At 35.3% G+C, this 23,215-nt stretch overlaps 1 protein-coding gene across 1 annotated transcript in view; it reads left to right on the top strand.

The window, feature by feature from the left end:
• SAK (polo like kinase SAK) overlaps window positions 1-23,215 on the top strand; it is a 220,575-nt gene that overhangs the window by 23,031 nt on the left and 174,329 nt on the right. The window contains exons 3-4 of the mRNA XM_090384442.1: window positions 11,051-11,146; window positions 20,836-20,950. Coding sequence (XP_090240568.1) covers window positions 11,051-11,146; window positions 20,836-20,950 — 211 coding nt within the window. The remainder of the gene's footprint in view (window positions 1-11,050; window positions 11,147-20,835; window positions 20,951-23,215) is intronic.

Consider the following 23,215-nt stretch of genomic DNA (forward strand, 5'->3'; position numbering starts at 1 on the left):
TTATGCACCAACATCGAGCCATGATGATGAAGAGGTTGAAGAAATGTACACCGAAATTGAGAGTCTTCTAGATGAGCAGAAAACCCACTACACTGTTATTATGGGGGACTTCAATGCTAAGGTTGGAAAAAGGCAAAACAGCGCAGAAAGAGGAACTATAGGAAATTTTGGAATTGGTGAAAGAAATAAAAGAGGTGAAAGACTTGTGGAATTTGCAGAATCTCAAGGACTGTCAGTAATGAACACTTTTTTCAAGAAAAGGGTGAACAGAAAGTGGACATGGAAGAGTCCAAATGGATTAACAACTAATGAAATCGACTTCATCCTCACTAACAGAAGATATATTGTGAATGATGTTACCGTCCTGAATAAGGTAAATGTTGGAAGTGATCACAGAATGGTAAGATGTACACTTGATATAGATGTAGGAAAGGAAAAAACTGACTTGAATAAATAATACAAAGGTCTTTGAGATAAAAGAGGAGGAGAAAAAGCAGTATGTACTGGAACTTAAGAACAAGTTTGAGCTTCTGTAGACTGCTCAGGACCAAGATATCGACGAGGAATATTACAACTTTCTGAAAGTGATAAAGCCCAAGAAACCTATAGGGAAACAGAAATCCAAAGAAGAAAAAATTAGTCAAGAAACACTTGTCATGGTGAACCGAAGACGACAAATGAAGAGCAAAAAAAACACTGACACGGAGAAAATTGAGTATACTGAGTTATGCAAAGCCATTAGAAAGAGACTCAGAGAGGACATAAGAAGATTTAACACAAGAAAAGTAGAACAAGCATTAAGGGAAAACAAAGGATTTAAATCAGCAGCCATGAGCAGTAATACAGAAAGACAAATGATACTGAAACTGAAGAATAGCGATGGTATACTTATAAACAGCAGAGAAGGCATAATTCAAATAGCAGAAGACTACTATAGAGAATTATACAAGGAGCGAGGGAATGATACCAGCAGTGGGGAAGATGGATTGCAAAGTAGCAACACATACGACATACCCGATATTCTTCCTGATGAGGTAGAACATGCATTGAAGAAAATCAAGAATCGGAAAGCCCCGGGGGAAGATGAAGTTACTGTAGAGTTGTTAAAATTGGGAGGAAGAGACATAACACAAAAACTTTCAAGGCTCTTCACAAAGTGCATTAGAAAAGGTGTGACGCCTAAGCAGTGGAATAATGCAAGTTTTGTTGCATAGTGGAATAATCATAGTTTTGCTGCATAAGAAAGGAGATAAATCAGAAATTGGAAATTGTAGACCAATTAGCTTGTTATCCCACATCTACAAGTTGTTCACAAGGGTCATTACTAACAGATTAGAAAGAATACTTGATGAGAATCAACCGAAAGAGCAAGCTGGCTTTTGGACAGGATTCTCAGCTATGGAGCACCTTCACGTAATATCACAGCTAATGGAGAAAGCAAATGAATATAAAACACCATTATGCCTGGCATTTGTGGATTATGAAAAGGCATTTGACTCCATACAGCATAAGGCAATGTTTCGGGCACTGGAAAGACAAAGCATAGATACTCCATATATTATGATTTTGAAGAAAATATATGAGAGTGCTACCTCCTTTATTAGACTAGACAAAGACAGTAGCAAATTTAAAATCGAGAAAGGAGTTCGACAAGGAGACACAGTATCTCCGAAGCTGTTTACTGCTGCCCTTGAGGAGGCTTTCAGAAGATTAGACTGGTCGCGGAAAGGAGTCAATGTGAACGGAGAGTACCTAAACCATTTACGATTTGCAGATGACATTGTGGTTATAAGCCACGATCCCAAAGAATTAGAGGAAAATCTTAATCAGTTATGCACAGTTAGTAAGGATTTTGGACTAAAGATGAATATGGCTAAAACAAAAGTAATGATGAACAAGTATGCCACGGAAAGGGAAATAATGATTGAAGGAGCAGTAATTGAAAAGGTGGAGTCATATACTTATCTAGGACAAGTTATTAGCTGTAATAATGATAAATGGCTGGAAGTCAAGAATAAATTTTGGATGGATAGCATTCAGGAAATATAGTCACATACTGAAGAGCAATATCCCAGTTTGTCTGAAACGTAAAATAATGAATCAATGTATACTCCCGACCATGACTTATGGAAGTGAAACTTGGGCACTCACCAAAAGAATGGAAGAGAAGCTGAGAACCACACAGCGAAGAATGGAACGAATTATATTGGGAATCAGACTGTTAGATAAGAAGAGAAACACATGGATTAGGCAGCAAACTCAAGTAAAGGACATTCTTATCAAAACTAAAGAATTAAAATGGTCTTGGGCAGGACAAATAGCTCGAAGACATGATGACAGATGGACTAAGAGAAAATAACAGAATGGTACCCAAGTGGAGCTAGAAGAAAACCCGGAAGACAAAGGCGGAGATGGATAGATGAAATTCATGAGTTTTTGGGTAGTAAATGGATGGCCAGTGCTCAAAACAGAAGGAACTGGAAAGTTGCTGGAGAGGCCTTCATCCTGCAGTGGATTGAAAATGGCTGATGATGATGATTCAATGTGGCATAATTTTTGGAATATTGAGAAATGATATTATTATGAAATCCTCAGCATCCTGAAAATTCAAAAAAAATGGTTGAAAAGTACAAGTCTGGAATTCATAGCTAAAAGTAAACACTTACTTTTGGGTTTGCTAATAGTTCAGAGTTCAATCAGGGTTGTGACAGAATTGAGCAGTTGTTAATTCAATATGTCTTTACTTTTATATCACTCATTTGTTGACCACTTAAGAATGACTGACCATGGGCATTATGGCACAGCCCTTCGATGCTTTTTGACTGCTTATATGCATAATGGCACATCATATTGTCGTTTGATGCTTATGTGCATCAGAAGCAGTGCATATGTTAAATACAATAAATATTGGGAGTCTTATTCTCATTCATTTTAATTTAACAAGGTGATGTAGTATGCAGTTGTTGAAATTGAACAGAATGTTATAATATCAAGCCTTTAAGTCTGTAAATCAGATTTTTGTTGTAAAAAGATTGGATATTCATAAATTGAGATGCTACTATAGTTTACTATAAAGTGGATTAGTTGAATGTGATAGTTGAAATAAGTGATCTAGTTGAAATTCCTGTATTTGGTTAGGTGTATATATATATATATATATAATATTCATGAGTGTAGAAGAAGAAAATAACAATTATGATAATCGACCTTTCTCCAGAATTGAATTTAGGATATATTACAGAGCATTTATTTCAGTGGTGTCATGTAGACTTGAATGTACACTATCCAAGAGGTTTTAAAACTGTTCTGTGGAATATTGGAGTTGGGATAACCCAACTAGACACTTTTGGAATGAATTGTAAAGGGCCATTGCAATATACAGACAACTTGTGTGTTCAAGATCCGCTAATATTCGTAAAGTCTGATTACAGTGGTCTCAGACAGTTTTTAAATTATGTACAGTGGGACCAACTGATGATGTCACCAACAGCAAATTCTAAGTGGGAAGCATTCAAGAAACTAATTGTGGAAGCTTCTAGGCTTTTCATACCGATTAAGAAATATTGTTCAAGGTTTAGGCCTAAATGGATGTCAGATGAACTAATGAGACCCGTGGCGGAAAAGAAAATTGCATGAGATGCATATAAATTATCAGGTGACACAGAAGCCTATAGCAGATGTAAGCTAGCCTGTAATCAAGTCACAAAGGAGGTTAGGCAAGCGAAGGCAGATTACGAGAAATCTGCGGCAAAGGATGCTAAGAAAAACAGAAAGGATTTCTTTACTTATATAAACTCTAAAAGGAAGGGGATGAATCAGATTGGTCCACTTGATATCGATGGTTCGACTGTTGAGGATTCTGCTCAGGTAGCTGATAAACTGAATGAGTATTTTGCATCTACATTTACACATGAGGAGTTATTAAGGGAGGAAAATGCCAGACAGTTTATCAAACTGTAACAGGGTGCTTAATGATTTTGTAATAACTGAGAGCAAAGTGGAGGAGAAATTGTTGAAGTTAAAACATAAGAAAGGCACCTGGGGTGGATGAGATCTATCCAGTTATATTAAAGGAGGCGGCAAAGGAAGTAAGCAAACCCTTAGTCATAATTATGAGAACATCCTTGGATTCGGGAAGTCCCCACAGACTGCAAATGTGCAAATGTATCCCTAATTCACAAAGGGGAATCTAAGGGTGATACGAGTAATTACAGACCAGTTAGTTTAACTCCTGTTCTGGGGAAAATAATGGAGTCACTGGTTAAAGATATATTACAGATCCTCTAGACAAGACTGCAATAATAATTCAGACACAGCATGGGTTTGTTAAGGGAAAGTCTTGTCTGACAAATTTGATTGGATGCTATGATGTGGTTAAAAAAGAACTGGATGCAAAAAATAATTTTAATATCATATATGTGGATTTCAAGAAAGCTTTTGACACTTTTATGCATGGAAGACTACTGTACAAATTGGAGCAGTATGGTATTGAGGGTAAGTTGCTACAATGGATAAAAGGGTGGTTGAGTGGAAGAAGACAGAGAGTGCTAATTAGTAGTAGTAGTAGTAGTGGCATGTGATGCAAGAAAGCAAGTGTATGAGCTTATGCAGCATCAGCCAAAAAAAATCACTCCATTCCCTCCAAATGCCTGTCCAGTTCCTCCTTAAATTTATTCAATCTATCAACTTCCACAACGACAGATGGAAGTTTGTTCCAGCAATTAACCACCCGCTGGCTAAAGGCAAATTTCCGCACATCTATTCTACATCTGTCTTTTCTTAATTTGAATTTATGCCCCCTTAGGTTCATAATCTGAACAAGTGGAAGGATCCCATCAGAATTCAGCGTGCTCAACCCATTCAAGGCCTTATACACCTCAATCAGATCACCACACAGGTGCCTAGTCTCCAGCCACTGCAATTTGCAGAACTTAAGCCTCTCTTGGTAAGAGGATCCCTTCATTCACCTCGCCAATCTTGTTGCCCTTCTCTGTACACGCTCAAGTAAATCTAAATCCTTCCTAAAATGAGGCCTCCAGACCTGTACACAGTACTCAAGGCGTGGCCTGACCATTGCCTTATACAGAGGGATGGAGCAATATGGCCTTAGTTGCTGATGCTCCTAAAAACCAAATAACAAACAAACAAACATACAGAGGGACAATCACCTCCTTCTCCCTGCTAGCAAAATTCCTATATATCATTGACAAAACCCCATGACCTGCCCTGGCAGCCTATCTGCATTGCTCAGAAAACTTCATATCTGACTGCCCAATTACTCCCAGGTCTTTTTCATTTTCTACCACCTTAAGTGTAGTACCACACAGTTGGTAAGTTTCTCTGAGGTTACTTCTACCCATATGCAGTACTTTGCATTTGTCAAGGTTAAACTTCAGTTGTCACTTCTTAGCCCATCTGCCCAAATTATCTAGATCCTGTTGCAGTAGCACACTGCCATTACTCTCATTAACAATCCTGCCAACCTTTGTATCATCTGCAAACTTTGACATTTTAAGCCTGATATACCTTCATGAATATCATTGATAAATATACAAAACAACAGTGGACCTAACACCGAACCCTGTGGGACTCCCCTAATAACATTAGTCCACGAAGAGCAGCAACCATTGATTACCACCCTCTGTCTTCTCCCATTAAACCATCCTTTTATCCATTGTAGCAACTTACCCTTAATACCATTCTGCTCCAATTTGTACAATAGTCTTTCATGCGCAACAGTGTCAAAAGCTTTCCTGAAATCCAAGTATATGATATCAAAATTATTTTTTGCATCCAGTTCCTTTGTAATCACATCATAATATACTCTCATATTTGTCAGACAAGACTTTCCCTTAACAAACCCATGCTGTGTCTGAATTATTGCTGCAGTCTTGTCTAGATGATCCTGCAATGCATCTTTAACCAGTGACTCCATTATTTTACCCGGAACAGAAGTTAAACTAACTGGTCTGTAATTACTCGTGTCACCCTTTGATCCCCCTTTGTGAATTGGGGGATACATTTGCAGTCTGTGGGAACCTCCCATGAGTCCAAGGATGCTCTCATAATTATGGCTAAGGGTTTGCTTAGTTGCTTTCCTGCCTCCTTTAATATAACTAGATAGATCCCATCCACCCCAGGTGCTTTTCTTATGTTTAACTTCAACAATTTCTCCTCCACTAAAGAGCAGTAAACACTGCTCTTTGTGGACTGTTATTAGTGGAGTCCACCAGGGTTTGGTGTTGTGCCCACTGTTGTTTTGTATATTTATCAATAATATTGATGTAGATATAACAGGCTTAATGTAAAAATTTGCAGACGATATTGGCAGGGTTATTAATGACAGTAATGGCGGTGTGCTACTGCAACAGGATCTAGAAAATTTGGATAGATGGGCTGAGAAGTGGCAACTGAAGTTTAACATTGACAAATGCAAAGTACTACATATTGGTGGAAATAACCCCAGAGAAATGTACCAACTGTGTGGTAGAAAATGAAAAAAATCTGGAAATAATTGTGCAGTCAGATATGAAGTTTTCTGAGCAAAGAAGAAAGGGTGCCAGAGCAGGTCATGGGGTATTGTCAGCGATATACAGGAATTTTGTTTGTAGGGCAAAGATGATTATCCCTTTGTATAAGGCAATGGTCAGGCCACGCCTTGGGTTCTCCGTACAGGTTTGGAGGCCTGATTTTAGGAAAGATGTAGCGTTGCTTGAGTGTACAGAGAACGGCAACAAGATTGGTGAGGAGAACGAACGGATCCTCTTACCAAGAAAGGTTCAAGTTCCACAAATTGCAGCAGCTGGAGACTAGGCACCTGCGAGGTGATCTGAATGAGGTGTATAAGGCCTTGATTGAGTTGAGCACGCTGAATTCTGATGGGATTCTTGTGCTTGCTCAGATTATGAACCTAAGGGGCATAAATTCAAATTGAGGAAAGACAGGTGTAGAATAGATGTGCAGAAATTTGCCTTTAGCCAGCGGGTGGTTAATTGCTGGAACAAACTTTCATCTGTTGTGGAAGTTGATAGTTTAAATAAATTGAAGGAGGAACTAGACAAACTTTTAGTGGGAAAATTTTTTTTTTTTTTTTTTTTTTAGCTGATGCTACTTAAGTTCATACGTTTGCTTTCTTGCATCACATGCCTCCATTGTTATTATTATTATGGGACAAATGCTAAATTATTGTGATTTTCTCTTGTTGAGAAACTGTCTCCTCATTTTTAATTTAACCAATTAAAAATAGAATAATAGAAAAATAAAATATAGAAAAATAGATATAACAAATAGGATATTAAGAAATATTTTGAAATAATTTCCATCTTTTTTGATTACATCTTACATGGATACAGTTATTCCTGAAAAATATCTCCGGTAAGAGATTTCCTGACTTAAAATATAATACAGTGGATTCCGGTTATTTGGCCACCGGTTAATGGGGACAGATATTTATTTGGGGCAAATCTTAAAAAACAGAACCCAATCGAGAAAATAGCCAGGGTTTACTTTGCTTAGTTGGGACACCATGCCGTTTAATCAGGGCAGGAGACTGCAGCACTGGAGATTATCCTACGATTGTCTCTGACTGTATCATGTGGTTCAGTCGGATTTCTGGAGGTCACAACCATAGAACAAAAAACAATTATCAATCACCTGTTTATTGGGCTTTTCTGTTAGAGCAGTCTATCAAAAACAGATAGTAAACTCGATCTTATTGAATTTGTGATAATACTGACAGCTGGAATTCTGTGGGTTATCATGGTGAAATGTGTTTACACTTCCATGGAATCTTCAATCATATAAAAAAATTAATTTTCAGAATCTTCTCTTCATTCCTATTTTTGAAGCTTCATAACTTGTTACTCCATTCTCACTTGCACATATCATGTTACTTGCAATTTGTGTGTGCCATGTTCTTTGTTATTGATTGCTTATCTTTTTACTGTTTTAAATTTTAACCCCCCACCCACAAATGTCAGTGAACAGAAATGTCAACTAGTTAGTATGTACTTATTATAGTACATATTAATTATTCCGATTATCATGTATATTCTTTCGATTTTTACGTATCATTTAATTTTTTAATTGGTAAGGTAATAAAGGGTAAATTTGTGCTTAATACACTTTACTTTTATAGATCCTGTGGATAATATTCCTCTTATTTTCGCTAATTGGAATCGCTGTTTAATAGAATTAAAATTCAATTCATGAACATGATCACAATGACCGGCGCCTACTACACATCGTATAGTGAACGGTACTTTACTATGAGTCCATCGTAACGTGATTTGATTGTACAGTGAATGAATAGTAAAGTGGGGATCCATTGTATTTTTAACTATTTATGTGAAACTTCGGATAATTGGGGCAGCTGCTTAATCAGGCCAAAATGCACTACTCCCGATGTGTCCCAAATAACCGGAATCAACTGTATTTTAAAATTTTAAATTTCTTAGTATCCCATTTATTATTCTATTTTTATATGGTTAAATTCAAAATGAGGACACATTCTCTACAAGAAAAAATCAGAATAATTTAGCATTTGTCTGATTTTAAGAATGTTAGCGGGTCTTGATCACACAAGTTGTCTGTCCAACATGTCTAGTAAACTTTCCAGACCACAGGATTCCCATAATGTTTTTTATACAATGTCAATTCCTTTTTCTGTGACAGAACATTGTCATATTGGAAAGTGCAAAGGCGGTTTCCATGAAATTGCCACCCTATATTAGGGTGCATGCATTTCTGACCTCAACCCATTTGAACCATTAGAGAAAGGCCAAGAAGGCCCTTAAGTTACATGATTAATGCATTCCTACAAATGATTTAACAATGACTTTCATAATGCATTAATCATAATAACTTAAGTGATACTATATCCCTTAAGTTGTTATGATTAAGGAATACTGTATCATAATGCATTAATCATTATAACTTAAGGGATACTGTATCCCTTAACTTATAGAGACAGTTGATTAAATGGATGGATGGGTGAGCAAAGCACACTGCATTAGGTGTGTTTTGCATTGTTATAACCTTCACCTAAAATGGATGTGTATGTGAATGAGGAAATTATAGACCGTTTTGGAAAATTGAATAGGATATAACAAAATCTCGGGTTTAAAATAAATTAGTATATGGATATTATAAAAAAGAATATATTCAAAGAATATAAAGGGATAAACACAGTATAGAAGTTGATGTTATCACCGAAGCTGTACTGGCTTTTCATATTCATTGTTAATTCAGGGGACATAATGCAAATTGCATCTTTCAGGCTTTTTTTAAGAAATTCCTTAAATACTTTAAAATAGCTAGTAGCTCATAATATTGTGGCACTAAATCTAAAGTACAATGCAACCTTGATGTAACATGGGCATTGGGATACAGGTAACACCTGTATTGCAAGAGAAGCATATTCTAGTCAAATATAAAATTTAACCACATTTTTCTAAATTTTAGACATGAAAACACTGACTAAAAGATGACCTACTAAGCAAATTTCATTACACACTTTTTTCCTGTTTTAGTTTTACTTTTTTGCTGTCAGTGGATCAAGTGGGTTAAACATTTTAAATGAATGGCAAATGTGCCATTATTGTTTTGTCTTTTTTTGCTGTACTTTAAAATAAAAATATTAAACTGCAGTACCTCATATACTTAAAAAAAAAAAAAAAAATCTTAAAATTGTCAGTTTCTTATAATGATCCTATGTTTCCAAATGAAACTTATTTACAGGGAATCCAGTTTACAGTATAGCATAAGGACAAATCAGCAACATAATGTAACAGCTGCCATAGTTTAGAGGTAACACATGAGGGTACAGAAAAAGCTTTGATTTTTCTAATAGCTAGAAATAATAGTATAGCCCTTGAGCTACACTATTAAGCTATTACTGGAAATCATTGCATAGGCAAAAACTGATATCCCAGAATCATTTTCTATAGAAAATAGTGTAATACACTGGGGTTACACTCTGGATCTGATGATCCAGAATGTAATCCAATCTGTATTACTGTGTGGGACTCTCCCTCCCAAGGATGTACTACTTCGGGTTATAAACAACAACAAGTGAATTTTACCGTACTGCTGTATAATTACAGAAAACATTAACTGCAGCCAGTAGCAGCAGCTTATAGAACCATACAAACTGTTTGTCAATTCATGCACAATTTTGCATTATGCCTTTAGCTGTTTTTGCCATTCTAAATGTGATTTCATTCTTGGAAAGATTACCATACGCTGTTTTTTACAAAAATTTACAACTGAATGTATACTGCAATTGACAAATATGGTAGCTTGTCTTTCCCCCACCTCTTCCCAGGCACCTCCGTAGCCAGGTGGGTAGGAGCAGCAGTGCGTAGCACACGTTTCTTGATTAGACCGGGGTTCGAGCCCATGACCACCGAATACGGAGGATGCGGAAAGGTCAGGCAGTGACCACCGCATATCCCCGGAGCAATATGGCCGTAGTTGCTAATGCTCCTAAAAACCAAATAACAACAACAACCTCTTCCCAGAGGAAAATTTGTAGTTTTGCTATGGTTCCATGTGCAATTAATGTGTCAGTGATGTATTTTTTAGTGTTTCTATTAGATCATTCCCTTCTTGGGGAGATGTGATTTCATTGATATGATTAATTGAGGTATGACAGGGATGAAACAGAAGAGAATATGATAGCTCAGTGGTTTGCACTCTGGAAACATTGCAGTAGCTGGTACTACTTTCTGAGGTATAGAGTTTGCTTCTGCTAATGTGAAATTTGTATTATTCCATTAACTACATTTTTTTATGTCGCTCTTGGGGGACATGATCCCAGTCCTGTATTCCTGTGATATCTGAAACTGCAGTACAACTGCTGTGGTATTTCAGTTGCATTGTATTAATGTGTGTGGAAATAACAGAAGTAAAGATATATATGGTGTTTTTTTTTTTTTTTTTTTTTTTTCTCAGTAAGATGTTGAAAGAGTGGGTAAAATAAGAATGTTAGACATCTATAATTCAGTATTTTTATGCACTTCATTAAAATGAACGTATTTTACTTTCTTAGATTGATAAAAAATTAATGAAGGTTGCACGAATGGTAAGTCGGGTGCGTCAAGAAGTTGGCATTCATTCAAGATTAAAACATCCTTCAATATTAGAAGTAAGTGCTCCTATGAAATATTTTCAATTAATTTAGATTAAAATTAAATTAGTTATATTTATCCATGTCCACATTTTCTGATTATTCAAAATATTTACATCCACACAGTTTCTTCCACAAAATTTTCTTCTATTTGATTCTTTTTCTTTGTTAAGTATCTTTCATTTTTCTTATTATTATTCTTAGTTTTCTATGTTTTCTCATACCTAAGAGAGATTTGTTGTGTTATTTTTTTTGTTTTCTCTTTCACAATTTATTCCAAACTCAGTGAATCATATTCAGCGGGCTCCATTTATTTTGATCACTTTGGGACACAGCTTAATTGATAACAATAATCAATGAAACAAGAATGCAGCTGCCCAGCACTGTTTATTGATGCAAAGTGTAAATGTGTACATAAAAAATGCTGGAAGTGGGCAGGAAGAAAACACCAAAATCAAGTAATATAAAATACTTTAATTTAACTGTCTGCTGTTTTATTTCTTCAAGAAAGTCATAAAAAACTAGAACACCTTTGGCAAATATTTTGCCAAAACTGTTTCAGAGAAGATGTAAAGATTAATATTGAAGTAATTGCAAAATCCTCTCCTTTGGCTCCCTTTATTGTTAGCTAAGGTGTCAGTGGGATGGACTCAATTAATAAAATATATTTAAAAAAGACAAAATGCAATTTGATAATATTTCCTTTAAAAAGTTGCAGTTATTGCACAGACAAAGTTACAATTATTCTAGTGTATCTACGGCAGATATTTTGCCAAAACTGTTGCTCAACAATTTTGTAACGGAACTGTTTAAAAAAAAAAATGGAAATTTTGAAAATCAATCAGAAAATTTTACTGCAATTTCCCCCCCACCCCTTAATTTTACTGCAATTTCCCCACCCCTTAATTTTACTGCAAAATAAAACCTATTGCAAAAGGAATCAGGTCAAAAGCTTGTTTAGTCTTTGAGTTATTCAAGTACCCCATGGTGAATATTTTACTAAAACTGTAACAAAACTGTTGCTCAGCAGTTTTGTAATGGAACTGTTAAAAAAATAATGGAAATTTTGGGGGGGGGGGGCAGTTGTCCTCTGAATCACAGCCTTTTGAAATGCACTGCTTGTTTGATGTTTGTGGAGACAATCAGGAACGGGACATCATATTGCCAAGGGGAATGTCTTTGTGTGTGCTCGATGTAAGCAGTGTGAAGAAATCAGGCTCCAACTCAGTATTGTTATGGACCTATATGAGAGCTTGAAGGACAGGGTGGATGCCCTTGAAGGATTTAAATTTAAGGGCCCCTCAAGCTCTCAGCTGCCTATATCAATGCCAAAGCTTGCACTTGAACATCACGCAACACAGCGGCAACACCCAAGGCAGAATGCGCTGGTCTCAAAGGAACTAGTTGTTGTCGGTGACTATTGTCAGGGGAACGGGGAACATATTGTTCAAAAAGGATAGGTGGAACAGGACCAGGGTATATCTGCCAGGTTGGTGTAGAGCAGATATCATCTTTTAAGGGCACAAAGGATGATATTGTTGTACACGTTGGCACTAATAATATTAAGAGTAGGAGATCGTCGGAATTACTTAACAAGTACAGGTCAATGTTGAAAAAAAGCTGTGAGTTAGGGTTGAATTTGAAAGTGTCTGAAATTCTGCCACGACATGATAGGAGGGAGTATATGATGAGAGCCTTGTCAATCAATTCGGCCCTGGAGAGATTTTGCAAGGCTCAAGGGATAGAATTTTTCTCAGCCTGGTCTGTGCTTGTTAACAGGAAAGACTGCTTCTACAGGGATGAGGTACACTTAAATAGAAAGGGTGCAAGAATATTTGCTGATGCTATCGAGGCAGAGTTAGGTGGGTCTAAAAACTGCTAGCTTGGGGGGATACATGGACTAATAGATTAACAGTAGCCGCTGGCAGAGGTGAAAGTGATTCTTGCACTGCTTCTATTGAAAAGCAATGGAGCAGCAGCTTGGAAAGCAAGGCAATGGGATTTTCCAGGACTGCTGGGAGTCATAGTGGAACAAGAAAATACATGGGCTGTGTTAGGTTAACTAAGAGTAGAAACAGGTGCATGTGTACTTGGGTACATATGCACCTGTACACAAATGCTAGGAGTATAGTTAATGAGTACACAAATGCTAGGAGTATAGTTAATAAATTTGATGAGCTTGACGTGCTAGTCAAGACATCAAAGGCAGATATTGTTGGGATATCAGAGACGTGGTGTCACACAGATATAAACAGTGCAGAATTGGAATTTGGGGAGTACAATGTGTACAGGAAGGGAGAAGGGGTTATGCTGTTAGTTAAGAAACACAAAATCTAAGAAAGTGCATCCAATTGATGTTGGTGGACAATGAAATGTTGAGTCTGTTTGGTGTGACATAAGCACTGGGAAAGGAAAAATGAGAGTAGGTGTGTGTTATAGGCCTAATAAATCTGATGAGTATAATGAGCAATTGTGCAGAGAAATAGAGTGGGCCAGTAAATTAGAGTGTCTTATAATGGGAGATTTTAATTTTGCAGAGATGAACTGGAATTTGTGGGTTGGTCACTCACGCACTAGAAAGGCCTTTGTGGATTTATTGGATGAGTGTTTTCTACAGCAGCATGTTCGAGAGGCAACTAGAGGGAGTAATACTCTTGGTCTGATTATCAGTAGTGATTCTTCATGCATTAAGAATCTGCAGATAAAGGAACCACTAGGTGGCAGTGAACAATATGCTGAAATGGGATTTACTCAAAGAGGTAATTACCATCAGGTGTAAAGGGAAGGGTTTTTGCTTTTGTAAAGGTGACTGTGGTGGTCTGAGACAGTATTTAAATTCTATACGGTGGAACCAAATGATGATGTTACCAACAGCAAATTCAAAATGGGAAGCATTCACGGACCTAATCGTGGAAGCTACTAGGCTGTTCAAGGTTTAGGCCTAAATGGATGTCAGATGAACTAATGAGACTCGTGGCAGAGAAGAAAATTGCATGGGATGCATATAAATTATCAGGTGACACAGAAGCCTATGGCAGATATAAGCCGGCCTGTAATCTCGTCAAAACAGAGGTTAGGCAGGCAAAGGCAAATTACGAGAAATCTTTGGCAAAGGATGCAAAGAAAAACAGCAAAGAGTTCTTTACTTATATAAACTCTAGAAGGAAGGGGATGAATCAGATTAGTCCACTTGATATCGATGGTTAAACTGTTGATGATCCTGCTCGGGTAGCTAACAAACTAAATGAATATTTTGCATCTACATTCACACGAGGAGTTATTCAGGGAGGGGAATGCCAGAGGTGTATTAAACTCTGGCAGTAAACTAGATAATCTTGTAATAACTGAGAGTAAAGTGGAGGAGAAATTGTTGAAGATAAACATAAGAAAGGCACCTGGGGTGGATGGAATCTATCCAGTTATATTAAAGGAGGCAGCAAAGGAAGTAAGTAAACCCTTAGTCATAATTATAACAGCTTCCTTGGACTGGAAATGTGCAAATGTGACCCCAATTCACAAAGGAGGATCAAAGGGAGACACAGGTATTTACAGACCTGTTAGTTTAACTTCTGTTCCAGGGAAAATAATGGAGGCACTGGTTAAAGAAGCATTGCAGGATCATCTAGACAAGACTTCAGTTATAGCTCGGAAACAGCATGGGTTTGTTAAGGGGAAGTCTTGTCTCACCAATTTAATTGGATACTATGATGTAGTCACAAAGGAACTGGATGCAAAGAACAATTTTGATTTCATATATTGGATCTTAGAAAGGCTTTTGATATTGCTGCACAGATTGGAGCAGTGTGGCTTTGGAGACAAATTGCTGCTATGGCTAAAGGGATTGGTTGAGTGGGAGAAAACAGAGAGTGCTAATCAGTAAACACTGCTGTTTGTGGACTAATGTTATTAATGGAGTCCCCCAGGGTTTGATGTTGTACACACTGTTGTTTTGTATATTTATCAATAATATCGATGTAGATATAACAGGTTTAATGTCGAAATTTGCAGATGATACAAAGATTGGTAGGGTTGTTGATGACAGTAATGGCAGTGTGCTACTGCAACAGGATCTACAAAAGTTGAGTAGATGAGTTGAGAGGTGGCAACTGAAGTTTAACATTGACAAATTTAAAGTACTGCATATGGGAAGCAGTAACCCCAGAGTAACGTATCAACTGTGTGGTACTACACTGACAGAGGCAGAGAGTGAAAAGGACCTAGGGGTAATTGTGCAGGCAGATATGAAGTTTTCTGAGCAAAGAAGAAAGGCTGCCAGAGCAGATCATGGGGTATTGTCAGTGATATACAGGAATTTTTCTAGCAGGGATAAGGAGGTGATTATCTCCTTGTATAAACAATGGTCAGGCCACACCTTGAGTACTGTATACAGGTCTGGAGGCCTCGTTTTAAGAAGGATGTAGAGCTGTTGGAACAAGTACAGAGAAGGGCAACAAGATTAGTGATTAAATTGCTCTTACGAAGAAAGGCTTAAGTTTTGCAAATTAGTATCTAGAGACTAGGCACCTGCAAGGTGATCTGATTGAGGTGTATAAAGTCTTAAATGGTTTGATCATGCTCATTGCTGATGGCATTCTCCCTCTTGCTCAGAATAATCACCTGAGAGGGCATAAATTCAAATTGAGGAACGACACATGTAAGATAGATGTGCAGATAGAAGGATAGAAGCTACTCAGATCACCTATAGTAACTTTCAGCAGATACCTTTTTAATTCTATCTGAGAGAAAGATTGTTGTTTTTAATATTAAACGCATAGAGCTGCTTTAAAAAAAATAAACCCTGATATAATGAAAAGAATGCGTCTGTCCATTTACATTATGGAATAAGTTGGGTGAGGAGAATGCATGGGCATATAATTCAGTTTTAGCTCTGTAGGGACAGTGAAATATTGGATACATTCTTGCTTGGAAAAAATGGATCCAATGCAGTAGTGTTCATTATCCAGAAATTAATGAATTAATTGATACATACTTAGATGTAGTTGTTGCATCAAAAAGAATTTATAATGATTTTTTAAATGAGTTTTTGTTTTTTACATTTTTTATATTTTTAAATTTTTTTTGTTTTTTACATTTTTTTCTATTATAAATTTTTTTGTTTTTTTTAATAGAAATTTAAAAATTTTCTGATTTGATTTTTGGCAATTGCACTTTAATTTTGAGCAACCAATTAAAAATAAGAACAAATTAATATTTAAAAGCATTTATATATTTATCAGTTTTGAAGACTAAATGCACAAGGCATAATATGTTATGGGTTGAAATTAACTATATAATATCGTTGTAAATACACCACTTCGAATAAATAATGCTTCTCTAGTAGAGGAGCATTATTTATTCGAAGTAGTGCAATACTTGGTATCTCGTTGTGAAGGTAGCTACAATATGAGATAAAAACAAACGATGCCATTACACTAATGTAGTTAAGTTTATGGGTAAACATGGTGTATTTATGCTGATATTATATAGTTAATTTCAACCCATAACATATTATGCCTTGTGCATTTAGTCTTCAAAATATTATTGTTATCTTCACTATTTGGTATCTTTCATATTGTGAAATTAACTTCACAACCATAATGGCTTGTCTGCATTATCAGGGTACCTGCCCGCCCACCAATGAGTGAGCCAACAAGCTCTGAAATGCGTCTGGGTGGTGCCACCCACTGAGAATAAATAACAGTAGTCTCCTCTACTAGAGGTGTTATTTATTCAAAGTAGTGCAATACCTGGTTTCTCGTTGTGAAGGTAGCCACAATGTGAGATAAAATCAAATGATTCCATTACACTGCTTATTTAATTAAGTTTATAGGTAAATTGTGGTTTATTTACACCGATATTATATAGTATTATTACAGCCAGGCCTCGCATAACATGAGTTTGATTAACGCATTTTTCAGTTACCGCAATTTGAAAAAATTATACCACTTTACACGATGAAAATTTCCAGTTAACGTGATCTTTTTTTAAGTGATAGTTGAAAAAGATTTGAATTGCATTCTAAGCTTACTGCGCTTCAGATGGGCAATAAACAAGCATTTGCCTGCTGCCCACCTCAGTGTGGTCGATCAACCAACGGAAGCAGACGTGTTACTTGTTTGTCTCCCTCTAATAAAGTCACATGCAGATTTGCATTTAAAAATTAGAATTTTTAAATGCAAAAAAAAAAAAAAAATTAAAAATTTTTAAATGAGCCAGAGAACCTCAAACAAAAGGTTTGAGGTTCTGTGCAATATTTATTTCGCCAGGGCCTAGAGAAGATTGTTGTTGGCTGTCAGAAATTGATTGATGAAAAAAAGAAAGCCAACACTGTTCACATATTTCCGTAACAGATTGTTTCTTCATTGTGCATTTTATGTAATAAACATTTAATTCTATAATTATTTTCACTATCTTTTACATGGTATACGGTTAAAAAGCAATTTAAAAGGTACAGTATTTTTAAAATTCTTTATGGACATTCTTGAAGGTCAGGGACCAATTATAATTTTTCCTATTGATTATTATATTTGATTAACATGCTTTCGTTTTGTGCGATGCACTCACAGGACGAATTAATCACGTTAATCTAGCCAGCCTGTATGTATTTATGCATTTACTTTTACATATTTTCAAAACTCCTAGTTTTCTGTTAGTGGTGTGCTCTGTGGAGTGAAGAAACTCAATTGAAATTTTTTTGTAATGGCTTTTTTTCACCGATTCCTTCGTTATGCCATCACTTTCAGGGTTTTACATTTCTCAAACTGGAATTCTCTCTTGTTTGCAGGATAAAATATTTCAGAAAACTAGATATGATAGGAATAATGGGATGAATTGCTGCATCCTGATACTTTAGTGTGTCGTGAAAATTTCTAAAAATCATTAAAATAGTATCTATTAAGCACTAAATGGTAACTATATAGGGAAACAAAAGATAAAAGAGAAAGTTAAAAAACAAAAAATTCCTCTTTCTGACATCATAATTAGGGTGCCTCTGTGGGCAGGAGCAGCAGTGCATAGCACACGCTTCTTAATGTAGACTGGGGTTCGAGCCTGTGACCACCAAATACGGAGGATGCGGAAAGGTCAGGGAATGACCACCGCATATCCCCGGAGCAATATGGCCTTAGTTGCTAATGCTCCTGAAAACCAAACAACAAACAAACAAACATCATAATTAGTATACATATTTTAGAAATGTCATTTGATATTAAACAACAGATTTATTATTGATTGACATTTGTATGTATTGCAGATCAGAAAGTTTTTCATTGCAAATAAATGAATCTTCAAATATGAGCAGTAAAGCACATCTCTTAGCTTTTATTTGATTTGTTTTTGGAGAGAAAAATAATAAACTAATTTTTCTGTTGAAAAGAATTGTCTGAAGCAACTTGTTGCTTCAAACAATTCTTTAGTCTTTACTATACATGTTTTATATGTAGGGAAATCTTGATTGCTAAATATCTTATAGTTTCTAAAAATATTCTTGGTCAAACTATCAAAATAGTTAATCACATTAAACAGATAAATAAAAGTAATTTTTTCAAGGCTAACAGAAACATGGTTTTCTGTTAGCTGAAAATATGGTTTTCAGCATTAAAAGCAGTTAAGCAGAAAAAAATAAGAAATGCTTAAATGTAAATGATGAATTAAGAATATGTCCCTTCAAAATCAACTCAAGAATTTAAAAAAAAAAAAAAAAAATGCAAATTGCAACAAGCACAGATTTTCACATTAAGTGAATTATGAATTACACATTTTATATACATTTAATCTGGGGGCAGATTGGTAGTTACAAAGGAACCTGGCAAAATGATGAACAGCAAATATTTAAAATAAAAGTGGGTGGGGAGGTTAATTCAGAGTTGTAAAATACAAAAATTTTTAAACATTCAAAATAGGAAATATTAGTGATACAAATTACGTGTAGAAAATTGTACAAGCATTCTACTTATCAGTAATCCAAAAAAAAATCCATTATACTAGGCTTTGACACACTGGGAGAAAATGATAGTTGGTGGATGAATTAGATGCGTTGGGCTGGAGATTAATTCATTGGAGGTAGATGCTTGTTTGTTTTGTTATTTGGAGCATTAGCAACTAAGGCCATATTGCTCCAGGATATGCGGTGGTCATTCCCTGACCTTTCCGCATCCTCTGTATTTGGTGGTGACGGGCTCGAACCCCGGTCTAATCAAGAAGCGTGTGCTACGCACTGCTGCTCCTTCCCACCTGGCTACGGAGGTGCAGGAGGTAGATGCAATGGCGCTTGATGTGGAAATGGAAATCAGCTTCAAGGATTATGATTGAAAGCTTTTCTGTTTAAAAAGGAGGTGGAAATCAGCTTCGAGAATTAGAATTATGAGTGAAAGCTTTTCTGTTTAAAAAAGTTATTTTTACTTTTTAGCTATTATACGTTAAATGTGTCCTATGTGAATTGCATTCTAAGCTTACTGCGCCAGACCAATTTTGACAGATTAATCTGTCAAAATTGGTCTGGTTTGCGCAGTTTATGCAGATCTGCTTGTGATAAAGCTATGGGCCAAACAATCATTGTGCCAAAAATTCCCAAAACAAGAACAACCGTAATAAATTTAGATATTTTTACCAGCATTTTTTCATAATAAGAATAATATATGATATGAAATTTAAAATTTGTGTAATATATATTCAATATACCTTGCTACTTGAGCTCACTTGGGGGGGGAAATGGGTGCAGTGGCAAATCTTTGTTACTTATGCTTATGTAAAGAATGTATTTGTTTATGTGAATAATAATTTAAATATAGAGAGAGAGATAATCTTTAATGCCCTTCACGGCCAAAAAGCCGGGGGTTTACATTTTTACAGCCTCCCGAAACTTCCGGGAAAATCGAACAATTTATGTTATATTGTTACAATTATATATTTATATATTTATGTAATTTATTAACATAAATATATAAATACTTATGTTATATATTAACATAAATATATAAATACAATTTATATATTTATGTTAATCAGTTTTAATAAATAAAACTTTTTGTTTCATTACTTTCTTACTGTTTTTTTATTGTTTTAGTTGTTTGGCTTTATTTTATAGAAGGATTTAAGAAAAATGGGTGATTTCATTTTAAAAGAGCTTTTTTTGTTTTTTAGATCTCTTATTATAAAGGTAGCCTATATGATCATTTAAACTGTGCAGATTTGATTGTCTAAAGTTGTATGAAGTAATGTGCAAAATTAACTGAACTTAATGTTCAGTTAATTTTTCACATTATTTCAAACATTATACTGTGTGTTGTCCCTTCCATGTTTAGTCTGGCTGCTCATTTTACTGAGGAAATGATAGTTTAGCTTAATTCAAATACTCAGCCTTTTAGCTGTGCAAATTATGCATTTCACTTTTTTTTTTTTATCTTAGTTGTGACGTTACTGTTCATTTGCACAGTTTGCAGTTGATTGCATATGGGCCACTAAAGTTGTTGCCAATTTCTACTCATTGAAAACTGTGTTGTGAGGCCAAAAAAGGGTGGAGAACACAGTGGGCTAAGTTATGGAAACACCCATTGTTCTAGCTTTATGGCATGAACCAGTTATTTAAAAAAAAAAAAAGGAAAAAAGTGATCTGAAAATATTTTAAGTTTTTTATATTTTATATTTTAATTTTAAGTTTTTTTAATTATAAAAACAAAATTTTTTTTTTTTTTTTGCTAATTTCAAAGCTATACAGTTATTTTGAAGATGAAAATTATGTATATCTGGTCCTAGAACTATGCCACAAGGGGGAGCTATACAGATATCTAAAGACCAAGGACAAACCATTCAATGAAGAAGAGGGTCTGTTTAATTTATCATTATTAATAGTTTTTATAATTTCAATAAATAGTTTAGTTTCTTTTTTTGTTTATGTGTAGTGTTCTGTGACAGTATAATAGTTTTGCCATTTTTCACTGATTTGAAGAGATCTAGATTTAAATCCTCTCAAATACTTTTAATTGGGACAAGACGGGGTGGGGGGGGGAGAGCGAGCGAGTCTGCATGTGAAAGCAAATGCTTGTACATGACAGTGTGAAACACAATGGTAAACTACCACATTGCATCCATAAAGTCCCTCTAGTATAGTGATTATATGGATGTAATGGACTCTAGTAGTATATCTGGATACTTTTCACTGAGATTGTATATCCTCTTTAGGCAGATCGTGCCTGAAAGCATTTATTTCTGACAGAAATAGTGTCAGTGTGGAGGCAATGTAATTGTTATAAAATATACATAAACTATAAAAAATTAATATATTTAAAAACACTTCTCAAAAAAAAAACTGTAAATAAATATCACTCTTAGCCTTTATTAGTCATTATGAAAGTTACTAAATATTAAGTAACCATTAAAGAAAATTGTAGATATCAAATAAATATCAAGAAAATTTGTTATAGATATCATTTTTAAGGTAAATATTACTTGTAAAAATCATATGCACACTGAAATTAAGAATGCAATATAATGTACATATGTAATTATTCATTCTCACACAAGCTTGCCATACAAACTTATAATATTAATTGCCTATTTTTAAAATACTAATGTTTATAAAATACCCAACTATAAAAATATATTTCCATGGTATTCAATGAAAATAGATTTATTGTGCGAACATATAAGGAACCAAAATGGTTGCCATGGTCTTATGTGCAATATTAATGATTTAGGAAAAGTACACCACAAAGAATGGTTAGATTGTTCATTTATGGTTTTGGTTGCATTAAATAATTATATATCAGCTGAGATTTGGTCTATGGCTAGATTTAATTTGAAAATTGTAAATAGTTCTGTAAAAAAAAAAAAAATTTTTTTTTTGGCAAATTAATGAATTAATTTAATCATGTTTTTCATTTTATTATTTTATTATTATTTTTTTTTCGTAATTAAATCAGTTTCATGGTACTGGATAGAGCATTTGGTTTTGTCTAACAAAACTATTTTGTGTATCAATTTTAATTGTTCCCTTGAAGGAGTCAAAGTTGGTACAGAGGAAAAAGATGAGTGAATTAACAATCAATAACCACTTAGCATGCAGTTTTCTCATGAAAAGAAAAGAAAAAGCAAGAATATAATCAGAATAGATCCAGGCAGAAATAGTGTGTGCATGTTTCTAAATTACACTGACAAAATTATAGGGACAGTTTTATGCACCAAAACAAGTAAAAAAAAAAATTCATATATAAACACGTGTCTATAAATGTTTTCTTTCTGAGTTACAGCTGTTCTGTCCAAGCTTTGAATGCGTAACACTTCCCCATTAGAGATGTCTGCTATTCGTTATTCACATAGGGCACCTCCATAGCCAGGTGGGAAGGAGCAGCAGCAGCAGCAGCAGTGCGTAACACACGCTTCTTGATTAGACCGGGGTTCGAGCCCGTCACCACCAAATACGGAGGATGCGGAAAGGTCAGGGAATGACCACCGCATATTCCCAGAGCAATATGGCCTTAGTTGCTAATGCTCCTAAAAAAAAAAAAAACTTATTCTCATTTGAGTACCGCTACCCAGATGGCACCTTTTCAAAGCTGTTTTGCCTCTCATTGGTGAGCAGTCAGTTTGAATAGTTTGAAGCTTTATGTACTAATATTTTATTAGTCTAAGAAGTACATCTCATTGCATTTCTCATTTGTATAAATAAGTCACAGCTGATTTGTCAGCTTCTATATCTGTGGGTACCTACCTGCCTGCTGAAGAGTTACCTTTGAAACAGTGTCATCTGGGTAGTGGTGCAGCTCAACAGAGAATAAGTAACAGCAGACTTCTCTAATGGAGAAGTGTTACTTATTCAAAGTTTAAGAGGAAGGCAACTTTTGAAGAATTTCACAATATGAGATGTTATAATATGATGACTAATGTAAGCAATGGAGCCTGTCTCGTGGCCATTCTCAACCTCATGTTGTTTGGCATTACAGAATGCAAAATGGTATAATCGAGATTTCTTTTCTTATTTTACGTGATCGGATTACTGTTTCAAATCTGATATCAGCATGTGCTCAGATCGTGTCGGTGAAATTATTCTTGTAGGGTTAGGTTATTTGATTTTTAGGAGCATTAGCAACT

This window comes from Mastigoproctus giganteus, chromosome 11, assembly GCF_048544385.1.
Source record: "Mastigoproctus giganteus isolate SK-2022 chromosome 11, ASM4854438v1, whole genome shotgun sequence".
NCBI classification, from domain to species: Eukaryota; Metazoa; Arthropoda; class Arachnida; order Uropygi; family Thelyphonidae; genus Mastigoproctus; species Mastigoproctus giganteus.